The sequence below is a fragment of the Aythya marila genome (genome assembly GCF_965140915.1).
Source record: "Aythya marila genome assembly, chromosome: 1".
In the NCBI taxonomy this organism is placed as follows: domain Eukaryota; kingdom Metazoa; phylum Chordata; class Aves; order Anseriformes; family Anatidae; genus Aythya; species Aythya marila.
Genome location: NC_139042.1, coordinates 195,186,477 through 195,205,775, shown reverse-complemented (window position 1 = coordinate 195,205,775; position 19,299 = coordinate 195,186,477). Strand labels below are relative to the sequence as shown.

The following is a 19,299-nucleotide window of genomic DNA, read 5'->3' as shown; positions in this document are numbered from 1 at the left end:
AATGGGAGGAACAATACATAGTAAAAAAAATGAATTTATTTTATGATGATATTTTATTTTCAAGAGATGATTAGTGTGAAAAAGCAATAGCTATACAGTACATAGATATACAGAACTCATGAACAGGACTTTGAAGTAGTAGAAATGCTAAGAGGCTTAAAAGGAATGCTAAAGCATATATAAATTATAATAGAAGGAATATTCACATTCTCTGCTAGCTGGGGAGCTGGAATCATTGACCCACTCTCTTCAGGGAATTCAGTTTTTTGATATGAATTATTAGAGCTACAAATTCTTTAATAGTAATTAATTACATCTGAAAAAAATAAAAGTAATATAATTAGAAATGTTTCAGGCTGATATAGGTACTTTTAATTTCCTCTGTTATCCTCAGTAGCAACAGATGCCGGATCTTGCTATCTGGAGTTAAAATAAGTGTAATTAAGTCATCTCTAGTGACTACTCAATTGAATGTTCCAAGGTTGATTGTTACAACTCATCATATCAGAAAATGAAACCTTACTGTACATGAAAGGCAGCAATTTTAATTAGCCAACTAGAGTTACACTCACCAACGTTTCTTTCAGAACTACCAAATACAAGAAGAATATCAAGATCAAATCTTTCCAGTTGTCCTAAGCCTATCCCTATTCAGACATAATCTTCCACTTAACACTTACATTCCACTGGAAGAGGGAAATTGTCATTTACTTGGAGCAAGTAGTCTTCATGAAATTATGTTCACCAGAGCTATAGTTGTACCTCAGAATTAATTCCTGTAGGAGACAATAATAGCAGGGGCTTCCCTGCATTCAGAATTATATGTGGTATTTATTTCCTCACTTTCACTGCATTTGACTCCTTTGAAGTTAAATCTAAGCTTATTTTTTATATCTTCAGAAGAATTTACAGGGTCTTTAAAATTTCTTTAAATACTTAAAGATGTCTAAATCTGCAACAGGCGCTTTTATGTTTGTGAATATGTAATAAAATAATGACTCATGCATAAATAATTTATTTAACTTGTTGCTGAGGAATGTTTATTTACTTATTTGTTTATTTATTAATATAAGTTTAGCTGAGAATACTTTTCTTCCTAAAAACAAATGGGAAGATATCTGTTTCAAATAGTTTTTTATTGTTTTTGTCATCTTTGTCTTTTTTTTTTTTTTTTTTTTTAATGAGAAGGCATTTTTATTTGTGGAGGGTGGATAATTTAATATAAAAACTAAGATGGTTTCAAAAAAATACACTTCTTTTCTCAGTAGCAGAGTGGAAGTATTCCATGACATTTTCATTTATGTGACAGAAGGAGAATGGTTTTTCTATACCACTGTTTTAAACTGGATTTTTGAGAACAACAACAAAATCAAAAGTTGTGTTTCCCTGCATAACTACATAAATTCATAGTTCAGTCTAAACTTTATTGCCTTTGAGAAATAGTGGATGGAGAAGAACAACAGAAATTTTTTTTACCAAGGAATCCACAAATTATTGTGAATATCCTACTTTTGCTGTTTGTACTGGAATGTAAGAGGAGGAAAGAGGAAAGATGCTATCTATTGTTTTAGAAAGATGCAAGAAAACATGTGCTTGTTATGTGAAGGTGCAGGAGAGGTACAGCACTTCATAGCCTGTGACTTTCATGTGAGAAACATGCTTCTGCATGGACAGAGCAACACTGCTGTGGGAAGGAGCCTCACAACATGAATCCTTCTGCTCAAAGCATTCCTGCAGAATGTTGTGGCATTCTGTAATAAGACATCTTGTCTAGCATTGATGGGATCCCTACTGAGGGAATACAATTGCCTGTGTCTCTTCTCAGCTTCTGCTCTGATGTCTGGATAGCAGTTGGCCACCAGGGATTTCAGCTGTGAATCTGCTGGTGGTGTAGCACACAGTATTGCACAGCCAATCATTCACTTCTTTGAACTCTGTTCATTCAATGTGAGTGCAGCAGTATCTACTATTACATACAAGGGTGTTTTGTCACCAAACCAAGGCTTAGGCCAGCTGCCTCGTGAATGGTGCATAGATTAAGCTGCATATATCAGCTCAGGGGCAAAAGGACTAAAACTGTTAAAACAAACTATGGACTGGAAGACAGAGAAAACAAAGGGAATGCAAGTCTCTTCTACCAGAGATCATCTTTGTAGTTTTCCAAAGTACTTCTTGATTCAGCATAAGACACAAACTCTAGATTGTCTTGTGCCATCATGCCTTGTTGGATAGATATTGTTCAGAGATACAACAGGAAACAGCAGTGAAAACTATGATGGGAGAATTTTAGACTGGTGTTGAAGACAGCTCCATTTTAAACACTGATTTTTACTTATTTTTTCAGAATAAATTCCTTTCAGATTTCTGTGTCATCTGCCTCAATCAGTAAATAACTCTTAAAATACTGTAACTGTTTCATACTATTGATTCATTAATTAACCATTATTACTGACATAAACTTCCAAAACAACTGAAGTGAGTTTGGGTTAGGAACATCTGTGGGTGGTTTCTAGGGAAGCCTTTTCCTCAATCCCAATTTTAATGCCTCTAAAAGCAAGACTGTAGATCTCTAAAATCCATTTATAAATATTTTGAGAGATTTAGCTAAACACTTCACAAATCCTTTTATAAATATCTATTTTATAAATATCTATTAAATAGATATTATACAGTATGACTAGCTCTGTAAAGTTTGAATAAAATATTTAGAATTAATATCACCTTTTTTTTTTAGTTCAGAAGTTATTGCTGGCTTTGAAGAACCTTTCAAGGGACACTATAGTCTGTGTATGATTTACACAGGTACTTCAGTTCTCAGTAGCAACATGTATGAGCTGCCCAAGAAAAGTCATCTACAACAGTTTATTCATAATGTTAATAAAATCAAGTGGTATAAAAACAGGTTCTGTTGCCGATAATGGAAGTGTTGCCCCTTATTCCAGCTCTGGTATGTTTCCAGGATTTCTGAAAGTACAGCAGAATAATATGTGGTATGAACAGATATTTTGCTGTCGAAGTTCAACAAACTAACCCAAATCTCACTTAATAATATTTAAATTGGATGCTCCAATCACTTGGACCTTTAGTAGGTATGAAATAATTGCTAGCCCTGGGCAAAAATTCATCTATAATAGATGACTATTTAGCAGGCCCACTCATGTCTATTGTCTACTATGCAGGTAATTCTTTAAATACATCATCCTTTCTTAAAAGGTTATGAAAATATGACATTTCCCAGAAAAAAAAAAAAAAAAAAAAAAAGTTCTGTTCCTCCAAAGACCTCAAGAAACTATGTTCTAATTAAGCTTTCCTAGTAGTACAAAGTATTTTGCATGTAATTAAGTGTGTCTTCATTTTATTAGTAAGATCAAAAGTAAGATCTCATTATCCTAAGACTGTTATAAATCTGAAGGAGTATATGGAAACACAGATATGCATGCACACATGATTCTCTCATCAAAATGCCCTAATCCATGGCTTGATTTTTCAGATTGTTCTCTTTTGCACATATATTCACTTTCATGTAAAACCAGTTATTTATAGTTGGACTGAAGGTATGTGTGGGTGTAAATAAGTTTGTGCAACAGGAGTCAAAGCCTAAACTTCCAAAATCTTGAAGCTTTTTTGTCATGTTTTATTGTATAGCATTACCTGAAAGAGTGGAAATCCATAAAAGAGCAACAGTAAGTACATAAAAATATATATAAAAATAATGGTCAACTTTATTTTTTTCATTGTTGATAACTAATTATTGCTTTAAAACAAACAAACAAGCAAAAGAAAACAACAACATGCAACCAAATTTGGGGCAATAATGTGTAATGCAGAATGTCTCATAACTGATTTTTCTTTTTTTCATCTTTTTCACTTTTTAAGCATCACATTCTTTCAGGAACCTATCTAACTTTTGTACTGTCCATAATTTGCCAGTTTTATATTTTCAAGGAATTATGCAGAAAATATTTTAAGTGTTTATGAAATCTGCATTACAACAACAGATTTTCTGATTGTTTTTACAAGTATCTTCTGTAATATTCCATGCTTAATTTTACAAGAATATGTTCTTGATACTGTAAAAGAGATGTTTTATTTGCTCAAAGTTGCTGCTATGTACCTTGTATAGGTGGGCTTAATACTGGGTCAGAGTACTTCTTGAAAGAATACCCTGCAGACTTAATGAGGAATTCACTCACAGCAGAAAAGTGACCCATTCAAATCATGATTACTAGGCAATGAGGTACATGCCTTTATAGAGGGAATGTATATAGACTGTCATATCAGCGTCTGATACAGGTTGATAACATCATGAAAATGCAATGGTCAGATCCTCACACAGTGTAATATGCAGCTCTGGATATGTCGCTATTTATTTCAAATAAAAGTCATCCTTTATCTGTCTCAGCCTATAGCTCTTCTGCTAAGATTCCTCCTTCTCCATGTGTCTTGCTGGTTCCAGTGACCCTCTTATAATTCTTTATTAGCTCTACAGATTCATAATTAAAAAAATAATAATTAACTTCCCTGCCACCAACAGCACTCATGATCAAGAACTACTGTCATTCACATATCCTGATTTTACTTGCTGGTCAACTCCAAAATGACTTAATAAATGATACTGGGGCTCTTCTTAAGTGCATTTTACAGTGTCAGTCATGTTGCACACAAAAGCAAACAACAACAACAAAAATACACCACCACCACCACCACCAACAAAAAAGTCAAAAGAATATAAAAAACATTGTTAATCCCAAGGTATGCTAGAAACTGTTAACAATTCGGGTAGTTTTTATTTTGTTTAAGAGCGTTTTGGTTTTGTTGTGTTTTTTGTTGTTTCTGTTGTTGTTCTTTTTGTTCTTGCTCTTGTTCTTTTTTGTTTGTTTGCTTTTGTGATCCAAATCCATTGCCAATGCACTAGAAGTTCTCCAACTAACTTCAGTAGACAAGGGACTGAGGCATCTATTTCTTATATTATTTCCACTATTATCATTGTTACTATCATTGTGTACTGATGATCCACATGGAAAGGAAAACCTCCTTTTTAAATCAAACATCTATTAATGAAAGTATTCTGTCCATAAGTGCTTATTCCCTTCTCCTTTAGCTTGGGTCAAAAAACCTTTGAAATGATAGCAAAAAAAAAAAAAAAAAAAAAATTCTTCCTAACAGTGGCTGATTTTTCTCTCCATGTACAGACATGTACATGTACATGTACATAATGCTACAGACTCACAACTCAGCAAGAGCTAAATGCCTGGTCTTGCTTCATTGTAGAACATTTAGCCCCTTCACTAACGTGTTTGAATTGATAAACCTGAAGATATTATTCACAATAAAAGGTGTCAATATCCTCTTTATTAATGCAATTTGAAACCATTACCCCTCAAAAATATTTTCAGGAATGTGGAATTCAGTTTCTGCAATTATTATCCTAGAGGTGCATTGGAAATTGCTGGTATACCACACTTAGAAGGATGAAAACCTTTTCTCTTTATGATCTGTATCAAGAAGGGGTTTATGGCATTGTGTTTTATGTTGTTAGGAGAAGTATCATAAACACTTGGAAACACTTTCTGCCTTCTAAATCACTTTACTTGAAAATGATGTTTGCTGTGCTCTTCAGCTGGGAATTCTGTAGATCAAGACAAATGTGGTGTTTTCTTTGCTTAATTCAGTTAGTAATTTGACAAGATAGGTATAATTTCCCATACATTTTAGTTCCTCACAATAATAGTATCCCTGAGTATTTTGGCAAATGAACAAAGATGCTAATTAAACATTGTTGAAATTTTCTAAGGCAAAGTGTATACAAGGTCATATCAAGGGCTCAGCTGAAGTTTATTAAAGATTAGCAGTCTGTTTCTGCAGGAGGGATCCCTCCAGCTATTGTAATGTATGACAGCCTGGCATAGCGATTTCTCTGGAAACAACAAGCTGTTGTACACACAACAGAACAGAATCTGTTTTACAGAACAAATTTTAAGTAGAATGTCTTAGAAAGTGCTTGATATATTAAAGATTTTCTTGTCTTTATATTTTGTTATATTTGTAGCAAATACACACAATAGCGTTTTATTTTTCACTATACATTTGGAAAATGAATTTAGGAGTTGGTCATGCAAAAAGGGCTAGTTTATTATTCTGTACCTCATTTACACTGTAAAGCCTTGTGGCAAAGACATACCTCTGCTTTTTTACTTACCCCTTTCAATAGGAACTAATCTGTAACTCCTAATGCAAATACAGCAAAATAACAGTGAAGGTGTCTGGATAGAAGTGTGACATATTTGCCCTTAACTTGCAATGAAAAAGGGTTAGTATAAATATTTACAATGTACCTAGAAGCCCACAGCATTGAAAACCTCATAAGATTTGTGAGTAGGTAAAGGACCTACTTTTATTTCTGGAACAACCAGAAGGAACTGGTAGGAACTAAAGGAACTACCTTTATTTCTGCTCTCTTGCCCATGATATAGACTATAAATGAACACTAGTGTGATATCGTCCTTGTAATGGTGTCAATGAGTATAAGATATGGATTATTTACTGTGGAAGGATGAAGGATACATCTTGATAATATGTCTCTGGTACTGAGGACAGAGACACCTTCTCATCTTTACTGTCATAGTTCTGGTGATTTTAACTTGTACATTTAATTTTTAATCTAGTCTGTACTCCTATACTGAAACATAAATAAATTTGGTTCTTTTCTTAATACACAAAAGTACATGGACTTAACGATAAAAGCATCATTGAGAGAGAACCTTTCCTGCTTTTGAAAGTAGCAGGGTTAGACAGAGACTGTGAAGACTCAATGATTTTAAAGAGCAGAAATATTTGGGAAAGTCAATCTGAACATCTTGTTCTTACATAAGATCTAAGAAATATCATACACTTGTAAGCATACACTTGGATACTGAGATTAAAAATAAAGAAAAGAGGCATATTGCTTAGTTGTTTTCCTGTCTGTGGAGTCTGGTGTGGAGCTTTCTAACACTGGAGTCCTTCCAGAGTTAGTAATTCTAAAATACTTTTACTAATAATGGAAATTTGGATTGAACACTATATGAATTGACCGTTTTTCCAATCTGCATTAGCAATCAACATTAAAATTCCATGTTAAATGTTCCCCAATTTATTGTTCCCCAAGCTCGTATAAGCAAGATTTCAATTGTTATTAAATTAACACACTCCCTTTCTTATTCATTATAAAGGTTTCTTATCTGTCTAAATTTATACCCTCAGCTGCCTAACATTCAGCTGAGGGTATACTCATGTATAAATGCACTTCCAATATAAAGTTACATATAAAAATGTACTTCCAAATGTTATTCATGTAACTGACACCTTATTCCTCTCTAGAAAGACAGCACCATCATATAACACTGATAACATACAACACTGAGCTCAGAATGCCTGCACTGAAGTGTGATCATTCACAATACTTGTCCTGTATCACAGAAGAACAAACTGATATCCATAACTCTACATATAACTTTGCCTGCAAAACTTTAGGCTTTTGGATTTTCTGTACCTTGCTGTGCCAGCTGAAGTGATTTGCTTTAGAAAGTGTCTTATAATTCAGTTTAAGTCTTCCAAGCATAGGCAGATCTCTTTGCCATTGCATAAATTTTGTCTGTCAAGCTGTGAAAGTTTTTAAAAATTAGAAAGTTCGGAACTTTCTTTTTTTTTTTCTTTTTTTTTGACTAAATTAATGAAATTATAAACTATCCTGGACTGGTTAGAGATAAACAGTTTAAAAATTAAAATAAGAAGTTTAAAGCTGCTTTTAATTGAACATTTTTATAGCCAAGGTCTCTCTTGGACTGTTCATCCTGATCTGACCCAGTCTTCTCTCACCACCAGTCTTAAGTGAAATTTATGTTTGAACAGTTGTAGGAGGAGTCAGTGTCAGAATAGTCTTTTCAGGCTTGCAGACAGACAAGCTCATAAAAGCTTGTCAAGGACAAAAACAAGTCAAGGGTAGTCAGAATCATTACAGATAGTGTAGAACAAGCTCCTGCAATTTCTAAGGTACCTCCACACCATCAGGCAACTCATACCAGTCATGGTTACTTGCAAGTTATTCTTTGTGTGTCTTCTGTTCAACAGCAATGACAGATTGCATTTGTCATAAATATGCACAGTGCAAATATGCCTTGCTGGTTTTGATCCTTAAAGATCTAAAACTATCACGTTCTTTCGTTTTGGAATTCAAAGATTATTTTTTTCCTATGTTACCATAGTAACAAAATGGTAACTGGGTTCCTATGTTCATTTTACATTAATAAAAAGCTAAACATTATAAGCAGTAGGAACTATGTCATGTTAAGCCTTGATTCTGTATAGTAAGAGCTGCTGTGATTCTGTAAAAATATAAGGTTTGGAATTCGTCTTCTTTTAATTCTTGAATTACTGTAGTTTTTAGGCCTGCTTATCTGTCCATGTGACTGTAGTTAATGGCAAAATCTATTAAGAACAGAGACTCTAGTTTAAAAGAAAGGAAAAATATAAATTGCCTGTGATCTACAAGATTCTTATATGACTTCAATGTTTGGATCTTGATGGATATTTAAGATTCTCCAGTAACTGCCTCTAAATCTGTTAACTTGTGCATTGTAAAACCTATGGGGTTTACAGAAAGGTGTAAAGAAGGCAGAAGTATTAATAGCCGCAACTCAGTTCCTCCAGGGTAAAGGAGTAAAAGAAGTGATAACTATTGATTACTCCATTAGCCAGGGAGCTTTAACCATTTGCAAGATCTCAGGTCCTCCAGGCTGAGGGAATGAGAACTGCTACAGGAGGAAAATGGAATTCAGTAAGATTTTATCAAGGGCAATAAAGTTCTGTCAGGAATGGGAAGTGCTCTACCTGGGTTAAGAGTCACCCTGAACATGTGCAGCTAGTGAACATGGTTTGCTCTTGCCTCTGTTTTTCGGAGGTGATTGATATCTTGTAGGATATGACTCAGTTTACAACACCATACAGAGCTCTCCTAGAGCAGACTCCCTAAGGATTATAAGAAAAGAGGGTGGAACATTTCATGTTACCATCTGAGTGAGAATATTGTCTCCTGGCATTGTAGAATAGATATAGAAGGTACATGTAGAAATTGCAAGAATTTTTCTAGAAAATGTTCTTTTCCTTGCAAATATCCATTGTGTAATTTGCCCATTTCCATTCAACCTTCATGAGGAAGGATCCTCATTTCTGTGCTGGGATTCCTAGTGAAACTATGGGGCACAAGTGAAATGTAGAAAGGAAAACATCAGAATCACCATTAATTATTTAGTCTTCTATGAAAATCAGTGGGAAACTGAGATTTATGGAGACTGAATTAACAAGCTGCTGTGTATAGCACACTAATGATAGTAAAATGAAGTTCATTAGTTCTTTTTGTTTGTTTGTTTGTTTTTGTTTTACAACAAAATCTATTAGTTTCATCTTGAAATAGAATAGGAACTTCTTGAAATTTCAGTGTTATAGAACTAGATAATGATTGCATCAGATGTTCTAAATAGAAGGTGTCTTATGGCTACCTAACATGTGGGGATCAGTGGTGTATAATCAGAATGGAGAACAGAGTAGAGTTACGCCGTGTGTTAAGGATACAGAATTAACCTGTAATTGGAAAATGCATTTCAGCTGAAAGATAGCAGCTTAGACAGAACACTCAATTCATAATGCAGGGCACATGCAAACATTCTCATACATGTACCATATCTGAAAGACTATGACAAGTCACATGAGGGCAGAAAGGTCCACTCTCTAGATCTCAATTGAAGAGAGAGTTTCAGAATCTGAAAGCTACTCCATTACACTGTTCTGGAATAACTGAGACATATTGGTTACAACAAGAAAGTTAAGTCTACGTGAGTTGGCCAAAGGTAGAGACTGAAGTAGGGAACTGCAGGGATAACTGCATCTGTTGCTGGACCTGCTATGAGACTGCAGTCATCCTTATGGAATAAGGTTGTTGAATATATAGGTATATAAAAATAAATAAATAAATAAATAAATAAAATGCTGTGTATTAATATATTCTATCATAGAATCACTGAGAATTTGAATTGACAGGTAGCTCAGTAGGTCATCTGGTCTAACTTTCCACTCAGAACAGGAATTACCTCCTGTTGTGGTTTAGCCCCAGCAGGCAGCTCAGCACCATACAGCAGCTTGCTCACTCTCCCCAGGTGGGACAGAGGAGAGAACTGAAAAAGTAAAAGAGTGAGAGCTCGTGGGTTGGGACAAAGACAGTTCACTAGGTAAGGCAAAAGACAAGTACAAGCAAAGCAAACAAGGAATTGATTCATTCCTTCCCATTGGCAAACAGGCGTTCAACCAATTCCAGGAAAGCGGGGTTTACCACGTGTAATGGTTTCTTGGGAAGACAAATGCCATCACCCTGAACATCTCCCCCTTCCTCCTTCTTTTTCCCAGCTTTTATTGCTGATCATGACACCACATGGTATGGAATCTCTCTTTGGTCAGTCTGGGTCACCTGCCCTGCTGTGTCCCCTCCCAGCTCCTTGTGTACCCCCAGCCTCCTCACAGGCAGAGCAGCATGAAAAGCAGAGAAGTCCTTGTCTCTGTGTAAGCACTGTTCTGCAGCAACTAAAAATGCTGGTGTGTTATCAACACTATTTTCATCAAAAATCCAAAACACAGCCTTGTCTGTGAGCCTCTACAAAGAAAATTAACTCTGTCTCAGCCAAAACCATGACACGTGGAATATTGTGTCCAGTTCTGGGCTCCTCAGTTTGAGAAAGACAGGGAACTGCTTGAGAGAGTTCAGCACAGAGCCACGAAGATTATTAACAGAGTGGAGCATCTCCCTTATGAGGAAAGGCTGAGGGAGCTGGGTCTCATTAGCTTGGAGAAGAGGAGACTGAGGGGTGACATTATTAATGTTTATAAATATGTAAAGAGTGAGTATCAGGAGGACAGAGCTAGGCTCTTATCAGTTACATCTAATGACAGGACAAAGGGCGAGGGGTACATATAGTCAAAATCAGACTTAAATATGAGACAAAACTTTTTCACAGTGAGGGTGACGGAGAACTGGAACAGGCTGCCCAGGGGGTTGTGGAGTCTCCTCTGGAGACATTAAAAACCCACCTGGATGTGTTCCTCTGTGATCTGATTTAGGTGTTCCTGCTCTGGCAGGGGGATTGCACTAGATAATCTTTCAGGGTCCCTTCAAATCCCTAACATTCTGTGATTCTGTGACAACTCCATATTTTGTGTAATTTGTAATTTTGTCTGATTCCTCAATAATTGTTAAACTATTGGTAATCCTAAATTGGCCATTAAAACTATTGAAGAAACAGTGAGAGGTATTTGTCTAATATGCCAGCTTCTTCCCAGTGCCACATCTAGGAACAAAACAGCCTTCATTTGCTAAAGTTTGCATATCTCTTGTGTTTTATGACAAAGTTGTCTTTCCTGTCAATAGACATTGGGAGTGAAATATTTCTCGGGAGACAGAATGCAAATCAAACATCTGATGCCTGGGCTGTTATTAGAGCTCCTGGGATCTCAGGGGCTTGCCAGGATCCCTGTGCTTCTGCAAAGTTATCAGAAGAGGCTGGATATCTTTGAGGATGCTGCTGCATCCCCAGTGGTTAGATATTCTATATGGAGTAAATTCAGTATATGTATGGACACTGTGAGTGTTTCAGTGCTGTAATCATACCCTTCCAGAAATTCTACAGTAATTATCCTATCTAACCCATTTCTACAGATATGAATTTCCCAGAGATAAACTGACAAATAAGATTTTTACTTCAAATGTTATAATGAAAAGGAAATTGAAATCAGACTAATGAAGGAATGAGGGAAAATGTCTTATAGATTTATCAAAACATATTCCTGATATTGACTACTAAAATATTTTCTTCTTGGGTCTTTGATATAGACAATCTGGCTGCTTTTGGGGAGCAGTGCCTACAATGAGCAGTTCAGATAACACAACTAAAGCACCATCATGTCTTTATGTCTCCACTGACAACAAGGAGTTTAGACAACACTGCAGTGCTTCACCAAAGCGAAGCACCAGCCAGCATTAATCACCAGGAGCACAGGAGTCCTGTCACTGTCAGTGAGAAAAAATGGCACTTTTAATGTGCTGTTCATCGCACGGAAATCTCCATTAGATCTAGATGAAGAGTGGAATTCAGTATGAGATTGAGACCTACATCTTGGGGATTAATTCAGTTGCTTAAACACAGGATCCTAGTAGTAAGTGAAGTGCCCTAGAGTTCTTGGTTCCCGGTTTCCGTTCCAGAAGGATGTGGGTGTCATATATGTCTTTGTGTTTCTACAGCCTTAGTGTAGACATCTGAGATATCTCAGGCACAAAAAGAGACCTATGTATAGACAAATAAATTGAGCTCCTAGCAGATAGGCAGCTGAATAGCTCTCTTGCTTCTACCATTGATAAGATCTCTGTTGACTTCAATAGTTCATGCACATGAAACAACTGTAGACAACTACACTTTCTTACTCTTACAAATAATCTCACCAAAAAATGGCTCTTTGGGTTTAAATTCATGTGCCTGAATAATATGCATCAAAAAGTAGATGAAATACAAGAAGGACATCGAGGTGCTTGAGCTAGTCCAGAGAAGGGCGATGAAGCTGGTGAGGGGCCTGGAGAACAAATCCTACGAGGAGCAGCTGAGGGAGCTGGGGTTGTTCAGCCTGGAGAAAAGGAGTCTCAGGGGCGACCTTATTGCTCTCTACAGGTACCTTAAAGAAGGCTGTAGCGAGGTGGGGGTTGGTCTGTTCTCCCATGTGCCTGGTGACAGGACGAGGGGGAATGGGCTTAAGTTGTGCCAGGGGAGTTTTAGGTTGGATATTAGGAAGAACTTCTTTACCAAAAGGGTTGTTAGACATTGGAACAGGCTGCCCAGGGAAGTGGTGGAGTCACCATACCTGGAAATCTTTAAAAGACGTTTAGATGTAGAGCTTAGGGATATGGTTTAGTGGAGGACTGTTAGTGTTAGGTCAGAGGTTGGACTCAATGATCTTGAGGTCTCTTCCAACCTAGAAATTCTGTGATTCTGTGAAATAGATTCTGACCGGAACAGACGCCTGAGTCACTAATGTATAATATGAGAGTCAGAATACAGTGTTTAATATTAACTGGATTAATAACTAACGAAGAGACACCGTCTTTTGCAAAACATTGTGATGTTATACTTCTGTTCAGGAAATGGAAGACTTAGTTCCTATCTGCTTCCCAGTGGCAACAATCCTGAAAACAAACCCTACAAGTGTGATGCAATCACTATAGTATAGGAAAGAATTGATTAATATGTTTCAAACACTATGAAGCTGAGGAGGACCTCAAAGTCTCCCATCTCCAAATGGAGTTTTGAGTTGTATTATTGGTTTCAGTCAAAATAAGGATAGGCTAGTCACAAAATAAATACATAAATAAATAAATAAATAAATGGGCAGTTAGGAAATCAGATGAAATTCATATTCTTTCTTGCTAACATCTCAACTTCTCCTAGCTAAGACTGAGTCACTTCTCACCATGTATGAAATATTTTCTGTCGGCATTTATAGAACTCTGTCATCCAGAGATGACAATAGAGGCAATAACTAAATTTAAGTACCTCTGTAAGTTGACAGCACAGTTAGCAGGTGATCTCAGTCTCTTAAGCCTATCCATTTATCAAGTCCACTTAAGGAACCAAAACAAGCAATATGAACATGACCCTTATACATTTACTTACAGATATATTACTTTGTGTACTAAATAAATCTTTAGAAGAGCATGGAATGGATTATTTGTAGACAACACTTTGAAACTACAGAAAATGCACATTAAAAATCCTGTTACCTTTGAATTCCTAGTCTTTGTAGCAATGCAAAAGGAATAGCAATATGATACATTTTCATTAGTAAGAATAAATGATCTGGGTTCAAAGAGTGTTTTGCTCAGCCTTTCGCATACATCTCATATACTTCTGTAGGCTTCAACGGATGTAACTCTATGGTTTTGAAAGACATTTTGAAGAAGAGGATGTGCTACATTTTGTGTTGTTTACAGAGTTTTCTTTATAAATTGTCCAAAACTTTCAAAAAGATCGATCTACATTCAGGTCATGTATTTGACAGTGTACCTTTCTTATTACTAATAGGCACCACAAGGCCACATAAGGAGGGGGAAGTCCCTGGTGTGGACTATATTTTCATCACTGTTGAAGATTTTATGGAATTGGAGAAAAGTGGTGCTCTCTTAGAAAGTGGAACATATGAAGGTAAGAAACTTCTACTGCTAAATCTCTCATCTTTCCATTATGTGTTTTTTTGTTTGTTTGTGTTTTTTTTTTTTTTTTTTTTTTCTAATTTGATGGGGACATCCCATCATAAATGTGTCATTTCTACTGATACCAGAAATTTGTGAAAAGCCATATGGCAATTATGAAAATATTTTCATATGTGAAATTTAAATTTAGATGGGTGCATTATAATTTTAGTATATTATACAAGTTAAGAGAAACAAGATAATACATTGATTACAGTTATAGGAAAGAAATACTATTTCTTTATGGCAAATACCCAAGGAAATTTCCACAAATTTTAAGTTATCAACTCCATTTCTAACATAGGAAAAACAAATTCTTAAACAAATCAGCTATAAAGCTGACAATTCTTTGCATGTGTTACCTTGCAAATACCAATGTATATCAGAGTTTGAAACAGCACTATTTAAGTAAAACAGTAACAATTTTCTGTCATCTCTTATGAGCTTTGTATAGTTATTGGAAAGATAATTTTGATAATTTTGTAATATGACAGAGCTGTCCTAATGACAAAAAATACCTGCACGTGGAGCAAAGAACAAGAAACTTTGTGCAGGGAAAGATTCCCAGAAGAACTGTTTCACCTGATTCAAATCTTTCACAAAACATAGCTGTTCTGAAAGTGAAACTACCATGGCATGGCATTTTTTAAAAACCAGAACTGTTACAGTATTTAAACCTCATGCTTCTTAGAAATATATTAGTATTTAAGGTAACTGAATAGTGGATGTATCCTTTTACTGTACTCTCCAATTTTGAAAGCAAAATGGCAGTGAACACCCTTTTTATAAAAAAAGATGACCTATACATATGAGAATACCTATGTGAGTAGAACCACTTACAGGAAACAGACACATATTTTTACCTTGCAGCAGAAAAACAATAAAGACGTTTTGTCCTGACTTTGTCCCTGTCAAAGAAAGCATCTGAAGATAAATAAGCTATTCAGCCCAAAGAAAATCATTAGCTGTGTTATAAATAGCAGAAAAGAAGATAATCCTTTCTCACCTAATCAGCAGAAAGTACCCACTGGAAAGTAAATAAAATTTCATAAAGAGTTATATCAATACAGAAATTGTAACAAATATTTTCATTAATGAAGGTCAAACAAAGGAAAATATATTTTCTTTTCCTTTCCTACTTTTTTCCCACTGACTGACACCAAATAGTAGAAGTTATAAATATTAATAGAAGTACACCACCACAATTTTATGTTTTTCTGACGTGCATTAAGTAACGAACCTTTCTGGAAGAACCTTTTTGTTGAAGCTAACTTAAGCGTAGTCTGTCTTTGCTTGACCACGTAATTTCATTAGTTTGTAGCAAGTCTGTAGAGATTGAACTGCTAGGTTAAATTAATTCACAGTGCTCTTCTGTCCCTCGAGGGATACTGAGAGGTGTCTTTTAATACCAGCTATCAGAGCTGGGTGGACAGCAAGGTGAAATACTGGTTGAGGAAGTCTGTATACTTCCTTAGGCTGGCTGGGGACCTAGCTGAAGACAGGGCCAAAGTCATGGCTATACAATGTCTATCATATCATTCTCTGATCACTGATGACAAGTTCACTGAAGTCAGGGAGTCAGAAACTAAAGGAAAACCAAAATAAGCTCAACTGACAAATTTCTGCATAAATTCTTTCTTTGATTCCTATGTGTCAAAGTCAGAATATGTGCACTATGCCAAATAATATGTATTATATTAACTATGTATTACAATAATATATATATATATAACTTCTTAGAAAATATTCATAGTTCATAGATGCAATTTCTCCTTTTCCCATAGAGATGTCTGGCCAGGACCTTATTAAGTTACATCCCCCCATTTGCCTGATTAATTCCTCATGACTGTAGTACATTCCTCAGGGAAGTATTTTGCTGTTCGTTCAGTCACAAGTTTGCATTGTCTTCAGTGATTAAGTGTATTGTTGGCAGTCATACCAACCAGAGCAAAGAAAATTCCTCCCACCAAAAGAAGATGATTTTTGAGTCCTTCCATAGATTAGCAACTTATGTGAATGTGCCTGTTCTTGGAGCTTAGTTTCTTCTCGGAGGCTCAGGGGCGACCTTATCGCTCTTTATAAGTACATTAAAGGAGGCTGTAATGAGGTGGGGGTTGGTCTGTTCTCTCACATGCCTGGTGACAGGACGAGGGGGAATGGGCTAAAGTTGCACCAGGGGAGTTTTAGGTTGGATATTAGGAAGAACTTCTTTACCAAAAGGGTTGTTAGACATTGGAATGTCCAGGGAAGTGGTGGAGTCACCATCCCTGGAAGTCTTTAAAAGACGTTTAGACGTAGAGCTTAGGGATATGGTTTAGTGGGGATTGTTAGCGTTAGGTAGAGGTTGGACTCGATGATCTTGAGGTCTCTTCCAACCTAGACAATTCTGTGATTCTGTGATTTCTCATTAAATTGAGATGAAATAAATAAATCAGACTGTGTGTAGTTTTTCACCAGTTAGCAACTACTACAGATGATTCAGTTCATTCTGTGATTCTGTGATTCTGTGACTGCAGGATTCCAAAGTGTTGTAGAAAAGCAGCAATAAGTTCATGATAAAGACTAAACAAAATTCAATTTTACCCATCTTGTAAATATTTTCATTTAATTTTAGTAGGGACAAACCCATGACTATTTCTGTCTTTTCTACATGTATTTATGGCTTTTTGAGCAACTGCTGGAAACACCAAGCCATCTTTATAGACATGAATTCTTTCAAGCATACTTAAAGTAATAGACAGTTGTTGCATGTTTTGCAGCTTGCCTGTGGTAAAGCTCCATGGCAATCTGAGTGATATTATTCAATGCAGAATGAGATAAAAAATAAATTATACAAGGTTCTCTTCCATTCTCAGTCAAATTAGCAGTCCAAGTCACATTAACTTTAGTGAGATTGCCATTAAGTTCTAATTTTGTATTTAAATTTCAGTGAATTTCACCAATACCTTGCTGTTGGGAGCAGCGAATGTTTGCCTGAAGAAATACAAAGTAAATTATTTGTAGTGTGTATATTTGTGTTTTACCATTGTCTTTTACCACTTCTCCAGTAGAAAGGTTGGCTCAGTATAATGTCATCTCTCTGATATGTCAAAACTTGTGTAGAGACTTATTTACTTCATGGATCACTGACTTCATAGGCTGTTCCCATTTCCTTATTGGATCAGCAAAATTTCTTAGTCAGTGCAGCATATCAGTAGACAGAAAATGTTCTTGAAATGTATACTGCATAAGAATGGCAGTGTTCATAAACAGAATGTAACAGATTCAATATTACTCTGAAACCTAGATATGCTAAGGCAAATGATTGAAGATTATTATGAAACATCATTACAAAGTATTTATAATGTAAGAGTTGAAGAGCTATGCATACTAGGGGTAGAATCGCCTTTTAAAAGGAACGTATAGAGTAGTGGTACCAGAAATAACAATAATTTTTTAGTGTATATACACTTTGAGAAAAAAGAAATTTGTTTGGTGATAACCTGTAAGGACATATATACATTGCAAAAACACAAATGTAAAAGAGATTTTAGTCATGTGGAACACTATAAGAAATGCATACCTAGAAAAGTTTGTTCATATCTGCTAAAGATGTGGAAAAAAATATGAAAATAAATGAATTTAACCAGTACATCAATGAATAATGTACCAAGAAGTTCTCTCTAATGAATTGTTATTTACTTCAGAAAACTTCCATAACAGTTGTTTTAGCAAAGTCACAATATTTACTCCTAATATAAGAATAGTCCTTAATTTTATCCAATGAAAAGCAATCATTTTAGCTATTGTACCATTAATTCCACCCCAAATTCACTTTTAATCATTACTTTGTGTTGTTTTTTTTTTTTGTTTTTTTTTTTTGGAATTATATCAAATTCTTTCACTGGTTAAAATTCAAAGCTTGTTGAAGCTATTTACCTACTTACATGGTCATGGACTTCCCTTGGACCCATTGTAGTCTATGGTAATATTCCAACTGGTTCACATGAAGACAGAATTTTCCATATTTTTTGACTAATGGAGTATTATTTGGCAGAAGGCTGCGAAACGTTAGCTGCATTTTTCTTATTATCACAGGTATCTTTTTTTAATAAGTTCTTAAAGAAACAAATCAACAAAGGGTGAGTACATCTTGTTGGTAAAAACTTAATATTCTGTATTTCTTGTTTATTTGAGGTTTAAAAACTTTCAGTTGTTTTAGAAATATTTTCAGAGGGTCAGCTTCCTATTTTTAATTGTGTCACTATTATTGTGCTGTAATGGAAATTGACTGTGGGTCTTTCCAGTGACTGTCTTCCCACAAACTGGCACGTAATTGACACACCAAGGTGCTCTGATTCTGTCACCTGACAGGTGCAGAGTCCTCCTAAAAAAAGGAGACATGAAATTCTGGACAGACTTTCATTCACCAACATCTTCCAAGCCAAATTTAACCTGAGCAGAGACCAAGTCAGGTTTTAAACCTTCTGTTCAATAAATGCTTGTCAATAAACATCTAATTTATGATCTGCAAATTTAAAGTATGACTTAAGGACTGCTTCACATGGACATAGAGTTATTAATTACTGCATTGTGGTGACAATGGCTTTACCATTTGTATTTGATTCCAGTGGTTTTAATTCCATCTTCCATGTAAGAAATTATAGAAAATTCAAAATCCATCCCCCCCCCCCCCCAGCATGCACCTCATGAGCAGCACATCCTGAGCACTCTACAGCAAAGGAATAAAAAGGAAATTAATGAAAATTAGGATAATAAATTACTACCCTCCTAAGACCTTAATATCTTGGTTAATGAGATGTTCTGATATAAAATGGTAAACAAAGGGATTGAGGGTAAAGATGTGTAAAGACAAAAATAGAAGCAGTTTTTCAAAAGACATGTATTTACCAGCAGAAAGTATTTTCAAGGGCATAGAGGAATACAATGAGATACTTTAGAGTAAAGATTACATTCCTGCTACAAGAGCCTCTCAGAGTGGT

General features: G+C 35.5%; 1 protein-coding gene across 4 annotated transcripts in view; it reads left to right on the top strand.

Annotated features, from left to right (window-relative positions):
• The window catches only part of MAGI2 (membrane associated guanylate kinase, WW and PDZ domain containing 2), a 771,385-nt gene that overhangs the window by 443,673 nt on the left and 308,413 nt on the right, over positions 1–19,299 (top strand). For all 4 annotated transcript variants that reach the window (XM_082759166.1, XM_082759165.1, XM_082759164.1 and 1 more), the window contains exon 3: positions 14,151–14,270. In XM_082759166.1, the coding sequence (XP_082615292.1) occupies positions 14,151–14,270 (120 nt within the window). The remainder of the gene's footprint in view (positions 1–14,150; positions 14,271–19,299) is intronic.